Raw genomic sequence first — 12,911 nt, 5'->3', positions numbered from 1 at the left:
GCTTTGAAAGTGCTGTTTAGAGGGGACCAAACATCTAGTCCTGATCTGGGCCAACCATAAAAACCGAGCTCATATCCGGGAGCCACAAAATCTAAAATGTCCCCAAACCAGAGGAACATGACTTTTCCCTGCTTTGACTTCATTCCATCTTATTGCCTAGGTTCCAACTATCAGAATCCAGATGTCTTCTCCAGAACTTTGGAGTCACAAGAATCTAAACTGACCCCAGAATCCAGGTGCTCAAGCTCAATGACTGTACCACCAATGTGTTGGGGAACTAAACCCATCATCTGGAGAGACCCACCAACAGAGACAGACCCGCTTACTGATCTACCAGAATGTCCTTTGATTCCTAAAGTGGTTCATTAGTTCTAGCACCTCACCCATGGAGTAAACGGACAGTGTAGTTTCTAAAGAAACAGTTTTAGTGCCCACCATAGCGAGGTCTTTGCTACCTACCTGATCTACCTGTACCCAATGCAAGAATACATGTTGAGATAACACCATTGTCTTGGTCACTATGGACAGAATTTCTAAACCATTTCATTTTGTGTCACTATCCAAGCTATCCTCAACTTACACTGCTGATATAATGCTACCTCATTTCGTCCATTAGCATGGTCTACTCAGGATATTCTCAATTCGAAGAGACTTTTGTAAACCATTTTGGTGCATCTCTAAGCCTCTCTTATCAGTTTCACCAATAAGTCTCCACCTCGACTCCACCTCCACAATAACAAGTCTCCACCTCGACTCCCTGGAGTAGTCTAATCTTTTGGGACAAATTTTTGAAAAACATTCTAACAACAGAACCTGGTATGTTAGGATTTTTTCACAGGCAGTGTTTTTTGCAGTAAAGTCTAAATTTGATGACTATCCTCAAAGCTTTAGTTTTTATATTTATATGTAGTCATGCATGTCTATGTGCTGGTTCAACTATACCAAATGATATGAAATAAAATCATGGTACATACATGATATTGCAGGTGTGAACATTGATGGTGTGGCAATACATCTTATTTTGAGATTTATGGTTCTGGAACGACAGAACCTGTTTCATGTTGTTTAGGTGAAATAACTCTTTAAAGTACACACTAAGAAAATCATGCTTGTAGCCTTTTTATTGTATGATTCCATATTTTGTTACCACAGCAAGTGAAGTCACCACTGTATGCTTTGTCATTAACAGCTATACAATGTTACAGCAAAGTTAAATCAAGACAAAAAGTCTAAACAAGTTCAGCAGTTGTAGAGAGTTTTGATCCTCAGGATGTCGGTGGCAGACAGATCGTCTCTCTGTCCGATCTTCACTGACGGATCAGGAATAGGAGTGATGGTGTCCAGACCGTTGATGGAGAAAGCCGTTTTTCCATAGTGCATCACGGAGGAGTAGTCGTACGGCGTTTTCAGGTTGTTGGTGTTCTTCAAGTTAAAATTAGACTGCATTTCTGGGTCGATGTTTGCCCAGTTGATGGCGACGTACCTGTCGCGGTCGCTCCTAGTATGCTCGTGGTAGAAACCGAGTGCATGGTTCAGCTCGTGCTCGACAATGCCGTGGTAAATACAACCCACCGTGCTGAGAGACACCACCTGAGCACCACCTGTTCTGCCCACAAAAGAGTAGCATCTGAGAGAAAAGAGAGAAGATTCACCATGTCACTGAAGCTAAAATATTGCACTGTGCATAGGAATAAAGACCGCCAAACTCCATGAATAAGTTATGTTAAATGTTTCAGTGGTTCTCACCCGTCTTTGCTCTCGATGCTGAGGTAGTCAGTTTGATCTGTCCTGGGAACAAAACGAATGCAGGTTTTGCTGTGGAAGGTGGCCATGGCATTGGCAATTACAGTCCTGTCAGAGAAAGCTGTAAAGAAAATGGCCGTAGCATTAAGAAATAGACAGAAATGTGTCATAACTGGACATTGTGAATGAGGAAGTCTTTCACTTACAGTAAACACTGCTCAATTTGAAAGGCACCTCCACTAAGCCATTTGAGGACTTCTTCCAAAAGCAACTGTTGTCGGTGCAGACCAGACCGTTCCTGCTTCTTGGCAAGAGTATGTCTCCCTCCAACAACAGTTCACTGGATCCTTCATACAGAGAAACAAAAAGGGATAAGGACAGCAAAACCAATAAGCAGTATTGTAGTGTCTTAGGTTTTTAAGTCAAATATTCTGGTCTCAAATAAAACCCTCACCACCAGACTTTCTGTCACTGGTGCAAGCACACAAAATAGAATCATTATTTTAGAGCATTATCTTAGAAAAGACATTTTCTAGGCCCCTATTTGTAGAATGTGTAGCAGTAATGATGCTGGTCTAGTGTGGTTGAGATCAGCGAGTTATCAGACCGTTGTTGGTGGTGAGAATCTTTGATGTGATGTCCACGGGCTGAGGCTGGTTGAGATAGAGAGCTTGCGAGAAGCCAAGCAGCAGGGCTAGAATGGAGAGAGACGCTCTGGACTCCATGATGCTTCAGTGTGTAGAGATGATCTGGATGCTCCTTCACTGTAGCTCGGTGACTGCCTACTGTCAGACCTGGCTTTATATACTCATGGACACATACAAAAACAACTTGGTGTGGCTCTCTGGGGATTAACTCTAGGCGTTAGTGTCCACTGTCTAATGTGTGGAACTAAAGGGAGGATCCCCTGAACCCAACACTTACTCTAATGCCTTACTGAAACAGAGCAGGAGTCAGGAGATTGTTTGGATATTCTGTACTAATGGATGGACTGTAGCTCTTAAAGTTTCGTTATTGATATATGTCTCAGGCACTTTATTTAGGGAGTGACTTGTATTTTTAAAGGAATTACTGTTTAACCCAAGATAAACAGCCTGGAAATCCTACTGTGTTTTTGGGAATTAATATCCGTTCTTACAAGGAGAGGAAGGTAACAACTGCTTCTAGAGAACTGGCTTGAAGTTTTCTTGCGCTCTTTCATATTCATTAAAACAGTCTACGTTAATTGTGTCCTCAGGGATCATAACAAAGGGATCACACACCTCTTTGTCATTGTATACCTCTATGATATTTTCATCTTATGATCTCTTCATGAGCATGTCCTGCACTTCAGATAGGTTTTGGAAAGCTTCTGCAAAAATCATCTGTTTGTTACACTAGTGATGAATCAATTTCATCATTTAAGCATCTCCTCAGGATTCACCATGAATAAAAGTTACATATAGATGGACCCCAGCCAGCTTCAGGCTGTCAGGGATTGGTTTCGGCCCAGATGAATGTGGTGGTGCTCTTTCTGTTGTTTTGCATTTTTACAACGTTTTGGATAGGAATTTTTTTTGCACCATTGCTACACCTCATATAACTCTGACCAAGAGACCTTCCAACTGTTTGAGATGAACAGTACAGACAGACAAAACTTGTATTGATGTAGATCAGGTGATTTTTATCCACAATTTATGCGTGTCTGTAGGTTTTTGCTCCACAGAAACAGGACCTGCACCTAATATTTGTTTGAGAATCCAGATATATGAATTAGTGAGGTAGAGTTAGGTGGAGTTGTTGCTTTGGTTGGAATGAAATCTGCAGCATTACTGGCCATTTTCAAATCAGATTAAAGACCATTGATCTATAAAATCATTTCACATCAGCCCCAGTCCCTGTCCTAGCACTTCCTGACCCTGACCTGGCCTTCATAACGGAAGCGGGAAGACTCAGGTGTTGGGGTTGGAGCTGTGCCGTCCCAGTGATCTAGTCATGATGTTGAGCTTCACCCTTGTCCTTCTCCAACTCATTCATTGACCCCCAGCAAACATTGTCAATTGTTTGTAGTCAAGCTGGCTTTGAAAGTGCTGTTTAGAGGGGACCAAACATCTAGTCCTGATCTGGGCCAACCATAAAAACCGAGCTCATATCCGGGAGCCACAAAATCTAAAATGTCCCCAAACCAGAGGAACATGACTTTTCCCTGCTTTGACTTCATTCCATCTTATTGCCTAGGTTCCAACTATCAGAATCCAGATGTCTTCTCCAGAACTTTGGAGTCACAAGAATCTAAACTGACCCCAGAATCCAGGTGCTCAAGCTCAATGACTGTACCACCAATGTGTTGGGGAACTAAACCCATCATCTGGAGAGACCCACCAACAGAGACAGACCCGCTTACTGATCTACCAGAATGTCCTTTGATTCCTAAAGTGGTTCATTAGTTCTAGCACCTCACCCATGGAGTAAACGGACAGTGTAGTTTCTAAAGAAACAGTTTTAGTGCCCACCATAGCGAGGTCTTTGCTACCTACCTGATCTACCTGTACCCAATGCAAGAATACATGTTGAGATAACACCATTGTCTTGGTCACTATGGACAGAATTTCTAAACCATTTCATTTTGTGTCACTATCCAAGCTATCCTCAACTTACACTGCTGATATAATGCTACCTCATTTCGTCCATTTGCATGGTCTACTCAGGATATTCTCAATTCGAAGAGACTTTTGTAAACCATTTTGGTGCATCTCTAAGCCTCTCTTATCAGTTTCACCAATAAGTCTCCACCTCGACTCCACCTCCACAATAACAAGTCTCCACCTCGACTCCCTGGAGTAGTCTAATCTTTTGGGACAAATTTTTGAAAAACATTCTAACAACAGAACTGGTATGTTAGGATTTTTTCACAGGCAGTGTTTTTTGCAGTAAAGTCTAAATTTGATGACTATCCTCAAAGCTTTAGTTTTTAGATTTATATGTAGTCATGCATGTCTATGTGCTGGTTCAACTATACCAAATGATATGAAATAAAATCATGGTACATACATGATATTGCAGGTGTGAACATTGATGGTGTGGCAATACATCTTATTTTGAGATTTATGGTTCTGGAACGACAGAACCTGTTTCATGTTGTTTAGGTGAAATAACTCTTTAAAGTACACACTAAGAAAATCATGCTTGTAGCCTTTTTATTGTATGATTCCATATTTTGTTACCACAGCAAGTGAAGTCACCACTGTATGCTTTGTCATTAACAGCTATACAATGTTACAGCAAAGTTAAATCAAGACAAAAAGTCTAAACAAGTTCAGCAGTTGTAGAGAGTTTTGATCCTCAGGATGTCGGTGGGAGACAGATCGTCTCTCTGTCCGATCTTCACTGACGGATCAGGAATAGGAGTGATGGTGTCCAGACCGTTGATGGAGAAAGCCGTTTTTCCATAGTGCATCACGGAGGAGTAGTCGTACGGCGTTTTCAGGTTGTTGGTGTTCATCATGTTAAAATTAGACTGCATTGCTGGGTCGATGTTTGCCCAGTTGATGGTGACGTACCTGTCGCGGTCGCTCCTAGTATGCTCGTGGTAGAAACCGAGTGCATGGTTCAGCTCGTGCTCGACAATGCCGTGGTAAATACAACCCACCGTGCTGAGAGACACCACCTGAGCACCACCTGTTCTGCCCACAGCAGAGTAGCATCTGAGAGAAAAGAGAGAAGATTCGCCATGTCACTGAAGCTAAAATATTGCACTGTGCATAGGAATAAAGACCGCCAAACTCCATGAATAAGTTATGTTAAATGTTTCAGTGGTTCTCACCCGTCTTTGCTCTCGATGCTGAGGTAGTCAGTTTGATCTGTCCTGGGAACAAAACGAATGCAGGTTTTGCTGTGGAAGGTGGCCATGGCATTGGCAATTACAGTCCTGTCAGAGAAAGCTGTAAAGAAAATGGCCGTAGCATTAAGAAATAGACAGAAATGTGTCATAACTGGACATTGTGAATGAGGAAGTCTTTCACTTACAGTAAACACTGCTCAATTTGAAAGGCACCTCCACTAAGCCATTTGAGGACTTCTTCCAAAAGCAACTGCTGTCGGTGCAGACCAGAGCGTTCCTGCTTCTTGGCAAGAGTATGTCTCCCTCCAACAACAGTTCACTGGATCCTTCATACAGAGAAACAAAAAGGGATAAGGACAGCAAAACCAATAAGCAGTATTGTAGTGTCTTAGGTTTTTAAGTCAAATATTCTGGTCTCAAATAAAACCCTCACCACCAGACTTTCTGTCACTGGTGCAAGCACACAAAATAGAATCATTATTTTAGAGCATTATCTTAGAAAAGACATTTTCTAGGCCCCTATTTGTAGAATGTGTAGCAGTAATGATGCTGGTCTAGTGTGGTTGAGATCAGCGAGTTATCAGACCGTTGTTGGTGGTGAGAATCTTTGATGTGATGTCCACGGGCTGAGGCTGGTTGAGATAGAGAGCTTGCGAGAAGCCAAGCAGCAGGGCTAGAATGGAGAGAGACGCTCTGGACTCCATGATGCTTCAGTGTGTAGAGATGATCTGGATGCTCCTTCACTGTAGCTCGGTGACTGCCTACTGTCAGACCTGGCTTTATATACTCATGGACACATACAAAAACAACTTGGTGTGGCTCTCTGGGGATTAACTCTAGGCGTTAGTGTCCACTGTCTAATGTGTGGAACTAAAGGGAGGATCCCCTGAACCCAACACTTACTCTAATGCTTAAGGAGAGGAAGGTAACAACTGCTTCTAGAGAACTGGCTTGAAGTTTTCTTGCGCTCTTTCATATTAATTAAAACAGTCTATGTTAATTGTGTCCTCAGGGATCATAACAAAGGGATCACACACCTCTTTGTCATTGTGTACCTCTATGATATTTTCATCTTATGATCTCTTCATGAGCATGTCCTGCACTTCAGACAGGTTTTGGAAAGCTTCTGCAAAAATCATCTGTTTGTTACACTAGTGATGAATCAATTTCATCATTTAAGCATCTCCTCAGGATTCACCATGAATAAAAGTTACATATAGATGGACCCCAGCCAGCTTCAGGCTGTCAGGGATTGGTTTCGGCCCAGATGAATGTGGTGGTGCTCTTTCTGTTGTTTTGCATTTTTACAACGTTTTGGATAGGAATTTTTTTTGCACCATTGCTACACCTCATATAACTCTGACCAAGAGACCTTCCAACTGTTTGAGATGAACAGTACAGACAGACAAAACTTGTATTGATGTAGATCAGGTGATTTTTATCCACAATTTATGCGTGTCTGTAGGTTTTTGCTCCACAGAAACAGGACCTGCACCTAATATTTGTTTGAGAATCCAGATATATGAATTAGTGAGGTAGAGTTAGGTGGAGTTGTTGCTTTGGTTGGAATGAAATCTGCAGCATTACTGGCCATTTTCAAATCAGATTAAAGACCATTGATCTATAAAATCATTTCACATCAGCCCCAGTCCCTGTCCTAGCACTTCCTGACCCTGACCTGGCCTTCATAACGGAAGCGGGAAGACTCAGGTGTTGGGGTTGGAGCTGTGCCGTCCCAGTGATCTAGTCATGATGTTGAGCTTCACCCTTGTCCTTCTCCAACTCATTCATTGACCCCCAGCAAACATTGTCAATTGTTTGTAGTCAAGCTGGCTTTGAAAGTGCTGTTTAGAGGGGACCAAACATCTAGTCCTGATCTGGGCCAACCATAAAAACCGAGCTCATATCCGGGAGCCACAAAATCTAAAATGTCCCCAAACCAGAGGAACATGACTTTTCCCTGCTTTGACTTCATTCCATCTTATTGCCTAGGTTCCAACTATCAGAATCCAGATGTCTTCTCCAGAACTTTGGAGTCACAAGAATCTAAACTGACCCCAGAATCCAGGTGCTCAAGCTCAATGACTGTACCACCAATGTGTTGGGGAACTAAACCCATCATCTGGAGAGACCCACCAACAGAGACAGACCCGCTTACTGATCTACCAGAATGTCCTTTGATTCCTAAAGTGGTTCATTAGTTCTAGCACCTCACCCATGGAGTAAACGGACAGTGTAGTTTCTAAAGAAACAGTTTTAGTGCCCACCATAGCGAGGTCTTTGCTACCTACCTGATCTACCTGTACCCAATGCAAGAATACATGTTGAGATAACACCATTGTCTTGGTCACTATGGACAGAATTTCTAAACCATTTCATTTTGTGTCACTATCCAAGCTATCCTCAACTTACACTGCTGATATAATGCTACCTCATTTCGTCCATTAGCATGGTCTACTCAGGATATTCTCAATTCGAAGAGACTTTTGTAAACCATTTTGGTGCATCTCTAAGCCTCTCTTATCAGTTTCACCAATAAGTCTCCACCTCGACTCCACCTCCACAATAACAAGTCTCCACCTCGACTCCCTGGAGTAGTCTAATCTTTTGGGACAAATTTTTGAAAAACATTCTAACAACAGAACCTGGTATGTTAGGATTTTTTCACAGGCAGTGTTTTTTGCAGTAAAGTCTAAATTTGATGACTATCCTCAAAGCTTTAGTTTTTATATTTATATGTAGTCATGCATGTCTATGTGCTGGTTCAACTATACCAAATCATATGAAATAAAATCATGGTACATACATGATATTGCAGGTGTGAACATTGATGGTGTGGCAATACATCTTATTTTGAGATTTATGGTTCTGGAACGACAGAACCTGTTTCATGTTGTTTAGGTGAAATAACTCTTTAAAGTACACACTAAGAAAATCATGCTTGTAGCCTTTTTATTGTATGATTCCATATTTTGTTACCACAGCAAGTGAAGTCACCACTGTATGCTTTGTCATTAACAGCTATACAATGTTACAGCAAAGTTAAATCAAGACAAAAAGTCTAAACAAGTTCAGCAGTTGTAGAGAGTTTTGATCCTCAGGATGTCGGTGGCAGACAGATCGTCTCTCTGTCCGATCTTCACTGACGGATCAGGAATAGGAGTGATGGTGTCCAGACCGTTGATGGAGAAAGCCGTTTTTCCATAGTGCATCACGGAGGAGTAGTCGTACGGCGTTTTCAGGTTGTTGGTGTTCTTCAAGTTAAAATTAGACTGCATTTCTGGGTCGATGTTTGCCCAGTTGATGGCGACGTACCTGTCGCGGTCGCTCCTAGTATGCTCGTGGTAGAAACCGAGTGCATGGTTCAGCTCGTGCTCGACAATGCCGTGGTAAATACAACCCACCGTGCTGAGAGACACCACCTGAGCACCACCTGTTCTGCCCACAAAAGAGTAGCATCTGAGAGAAAAGAGAGAAGATTCACCATGTCACTGAAGCTAAAATATTGCACTGTGCATAGGAATAAAGACTGCCAAACTCCATGAATAAGTTATGTTAAATGTTTCAGTGGTTCTCACCCGTCTTTGCTCTCGATGCTGAGGTAGTCAGTTTGATCTGTCCTGGGAACAAAACGAATGCAGGTTTTGCTGTGGAAGGTGGCCATGGCATTGGCAATTACAGTCCTGTCAGAGAAAGCTGTAAAGAAAATGGCTGTAGCATTAAGAAATAGACAGAAATGTGTCACAACTGGACAAAGTGAATGAGGAAGTCGTTCGCTTACAGTAAACACTGCTCAATTTGAAAGGCACCTCCACTAAGCCATTTGAGGACTTCTTCCAAAAGCAACTGTTGTCGGTGCAGACCAGAGCGTTCCTGCTTCTTGGCAAGAGTATGTCTCCCTCCAACAACAGTTCACTGGATCCTTCATACAGAGAAACAAAAAGGGATAAGGACAGCAAAACCAATAAGCAGTATTGTAGTGTCTTAGGTTTTTAAGTCAAATATTCTGGTCTCAAATAAAACCCTCACCACCAGACTTTCTGTCACTGGTGCAAGCACACAAAATAGAATCATTATTTTAGAGCATTATCTTAGAAAAGACATTTTCTAGGCCCCTATTTGTAGAATGTGTAGCAGTAATGATGCTGGTCTAGTGTGGTTGAGATCAGCGAGTTATCAGACCGTTGTTGGTGGTGAGAATCTTTGATGTGATGTCCACGGGCTGAGGCTGGTTGAGATCGAGAGCTTGCGAGAAGCCAAGCAGCAGGGCTAGAATGGAGAGAGACGCTCTGGACTCCATGATGCTTCAGTGTGTAGAGATGATCTGGATGCTCCTTCACTGTAGCTCGGTGACTGCCTACTGTCAGACCTGGCTTTATATACTCATGGACACATACAAAAACAACTTGGTGTGGCTCTCTGGGGATTAACTCTAGGCGTTAGTGTCCACTGTCTAATGTGTGGAACTAAAGGGAGGATCCCCTGAACCCAACACTTACTCTAATGCCTTGTTTGGATAATCTGTAGATGCAAACAGTATAAACTGTTTCTTCACATTTCTACTGTCTCTGGTCTCATTTATTAATGTCCTGTGCTGTAATTACAGCCGGCCCAACTTTGTATTAAATAGTTTTAAATAATTACTTAAAATGTTCATAACCAAGACCATAATGCAAATCTTGAAAGGTTTTTAAGGCAATAGGCACTAAAACTAAAACTGTTCCTTTAGAAACGAAACTGTCCGTTGGTTGAGGTGGTAGACCTAAATGAGGTGTGTGATCCCTTTGTTATGATCCCTGAGGACACAATTAATGTAGACTGTTTTAATGAATATGAAAGAGCGCAAGAAAACTTCAAGCCAGTTCTCTAGAAGCAGTTGTTACCTTCCTCTCCTCGTAAGAACGGATATTAATTCCCAAAAACACAGTAAGATTTTCAGGCTGTTTATCTTGGCTTGAATGGCAATTCCTTTAAAAGTACAAGTCACTGATTAAAAAAGAGCCTGAGACATTTATCAATAACGAAACATTCAGAGCTACAGTCCATCCATTAGTACAGAATATCCAAACAATCTCCTGACTCCTGCTCTGTTTCAGTAAGGCATTAGAGTAAGTGTTCAGAGGATGTCAGAGCTGAGAGGATCCTCCCTTTAGTTCCACACATTAGACAGTGGACACTAACGCCTAGAGTTAATCCCCAGAGAGCCACACCAAGTTGTTTTTGTATGTGTCCATGAGTATATAAAGCCAGGTCTGACAGTAGGCAGTCACCGAGCTACAGTGAAGGAGCATCCAGATCATCTCTACACACTGAAGCATCATGGAGTCCAGAGCGTCTCTCTCCATTCTAGCCCTGCTGCTTGGCTTCTCGCAAGCTCTCTATCTCAACCAGCCTCAGCCCGTGGACATCACATCAAAGATTCTCACCACCAACAACGGTCTGATAACTCGCTGATCTCAACCACACTAGACCAGCATCATTACTGCTACACATTCTACAAATAGGGGCCTAGAAAATGTCTTTTCTAAGATAATGCTCTAAAATAATGATTCTATTTTGTGTGCTTGCACCAGTGACAGAAAGTCTGGTGGTGAGGGTTTTATTTGAGACCAGAATATTTGACTTAAAAACCTAAGACACTACAATACTGCTTATTGGTTTTGCTGTCCTTATCCCTTTTTGTTTCTCTGTATGAAGGATCCAGTGAACTGTTGTTGGAGGGAGACATACTCTTGCCAAGAAGCAGGAACGCTCTGGTCTGCACCGACAGCAGTTGCTTTTGGAAGAAGTCCTCAAATGGCTTAGTGGAGGTGCCTTTCAAATTGAGCAGTGTTTACTGTAAGTGAAAGACTTCCTCATTCACATTGTGAATTTTTACAGCACATCTCTCTTTTTTTCTTAATTAATGCTACGGCCATTTTCTTTACAGCTTTCTCTGAGAGGACTGTAATTGCCAATGCCATGGCCACCTTCCACAGCAAAACCTGCATTCGTTTTGTTCCCAGGACAGATCAAACTGACTACCTCAGCATCGAGAGCAAAGACGGGTGAGAACCACTGAAACATTTCCTGTACCTGTAAATGGAGTTTGGTGTTCTTTATTCCCATTTGATGCACAGTATCCGCATGTCAAAGTCAGTGACATGGTGAATCTTCTCTCTTTTCTCTCAGATGCTACTCTGCTGTGGGCAGAACAGGTGGTGCTCAGGTGGTCTCTCTCAGCAGGATGGGTTGTATTTACTACGGCATCGCCGCGCACGAGCTGAACCATGCACTCGGTTTCTACCACGAGCATACTAGGAGCGACCGCGACAGGTACGTCACCATCAACTGGGCAAACATCGACCCAGCAATGCAGTCTAATTTTAACGGGAGGAACACCAACAACCTGAAAACGCCGTACGACTACTCCTCCGTGATGCACTATGGAAAAACGGCTTTCTCCATCAACGGTCTGGACACCATCACTCCTATTCCTGATCCGTCAGTGAAGATCGGACAGAGAGACGATCTGTCTGCCACCGACATCCTGAGGATCAAAACTCTCTACAACTGCTGAACATGTTCACAGCTTGTTGCTTGTTATAACACAGTATAACTGTTAATGAGAGATGATTATGATCTCATCATTTGCTGTGGTAAATGGAAAAATATGGAATAATATAATAAAATGACTACAAGCATGTTTTTATTTGGATGTGCTTCAATAATGTATTTTACCTTGATGGTGTGAAACAGTTTCAGTCATCGCAGAATCACAAGTAAAAAAGTATTGCGACACCACCAATGTTCAAACCTGCATACTGTCCAAGTACCATGATTTTACTGAATATCATTTAGACCAGCACTCAGCCACTTATCTCTGCATATAAATATAAAAACTAAAGCTTTGAAGATAGTCATCAAATTTAGACCGAACTACAAATAAACAGCCTGGAAGAAAGTCCTAATATATCAGGCTCTATTTTAGGGTGCTGTTTGTTGTTTGGGCCAAAAAATGCGAATGTTCCAGGAAAAATTTCTAGTACTTTATCCAAATCTAAATGACGAAAGGAAGAGACAATTTCACAGATCTAAGGCTTGACTTTTTGAAACTGGGCTCCTAATTTGTAAAGAAATTAAAGTGGTTCATTAACAAGTTAGAGATCTGAGGTGCACAGTTTTTCCGTTGGCACTATTTTTACAAGACCACCCAGACTTACTCAGATATAATCAAATCTGCGGGTGGTTGCTTCTGCAGACATCTGAGCTAAAAACACAGAGATAGAGAGTACTGACAGCAAGGGGGAGAGGGAAGATGAAATGTATGATGACAGAACATGGGCAAAATTCTGAAGCATCTTCTTGA

At 42.1% G+C, this 12,911-nt stretch overlaps 4 protein-coding genes across 4 annotated transcripts; 1 reads left to right on the top strand and 3 right to left on the bottom strand.

Moving 5' to 3' along the window:
* Positions 1 to 1,103: 1,103 nt before the first annotated feature.
* Positions 1,104 to 2,545, bottom strand: LOC117596073 (hatching enzyme 1.2-like). Its single transcript, XM_034299699.2, has 4 exons — positions 2,351 to 2,545; positions 1,950 to 2,090; positions 1,747 to 1,864; positions 1,104 to 1,627 (listed from the first exon to the last, which is right to left on the bottom strand). The coding sequence occupies exons 1-4, from the start codon at positions 2,466 to 2,468 to the stop codon at positions 1,240 to 1,242; spliced, it is 765 nt and encodes a 254-aa protein (XP_034155590.2). The 5' UTR covers positions 2,469 to 2,545; the 3' UTR covers positions 1,104 to 1,239.
* A 2,357-nt stretch (positions 2,546 to 4,902) lies between these two features.
* Positions 4,903 to 6,338, bottom strand: LOC117596074 (hatching enzyme 1.2-like). The gene is made up of 4 exons (XM_034299700.2): positions 6,150 to 6,338; positions 5,749 to 5,889; positions 5,546 to 5,663; positions 4,903 to 5,426 (listed from the first exon to the last, which is right to left on the bottom strand). Exons 1-4 carry the CDS (start codon positions 6,265 to 6,267, stop codon positions 5,039 to 5,041), a joined length of 765 nt encoding a protein of 254 aa, XP_034155591.2. The 5' UTR covers positions 6,268 to 6,338; the 3' UTR covers positions 4,903 to 5,038.
* Positions 6,339 to 8,498: 2,160 nt separating this feature from the next.
* On the bottom strand, positions 8,499 to 9,915 carry LOC117596076 (hatching enzyme 1.2-like). Its single transcript, XM_053229478.1, has 4 exons — positions 9,746 to 9,915; positions 9,345 to 9,485; positions 9,142 to 9,259; positions 8,499 to 9,022 (listed from the first exon to the last, which is right to left on the bottom strand). The coding sequence occupies exons 1-4, from the start codon at positions 9,861 to 9,863 to the stop codon at positions 8,635 to 8,637; spliced, it is 765 nt and encodes a 254-aa protein (XP_053085453.1). The 5' UTR covers positions 9,864 to 9,915; the 3' UTR covers positions 8,499 to 8,634.
* Positions 9,916 to 10,810: 895 nt separating this feature from the next.
* LOC117596077 (hatching enzyme 1.2-like) lies at positions 10,811 to 12,246 on the top strand. Its single transcript, XM_053229475.1, has 4 exons — positions 10,811 to 11,000; positions 11,261 to 11,401; positions 11,493 to 11,610; positions 11,735 to 12,246. Exons 1-4 carry the CDS (start codon positions 10,883 to 10,885, stop codon positions 12,120 to 12,122), a joined length of 765 nt encoding a protein of 254 aa, XP_053085450.1. The 5' UTR covers positions 10,811 to 10,882; the 3' UTR covers positions 12,123 to 12,246.
* The last annotated feature ends 665 nt before the right edge of the window (positions 12,247 to 12,911 follow it).

This window comes from Pangasianodon hypophthalmus, chromosome 25 (assembly GCF_027358585.1).
Source record: "Pangasianodon hypophthalmus isolate fPanHyp1 chromosome 25, fPanHyp1.pri, whole genome shotgun sequence".
Taxonomy (NCBI): Eukaryota; Metazoa; Chordata; class Actinopteri; order Siluriformes; family Pangasiidae; genus Pangasianodon; species Pangasianodon hypophthalmus.
The sequence above is the reverse complement of the archived record's forward strand: the minus strand, read 5'-3'. Positions and strand labels throughout refer to the sequence as shown.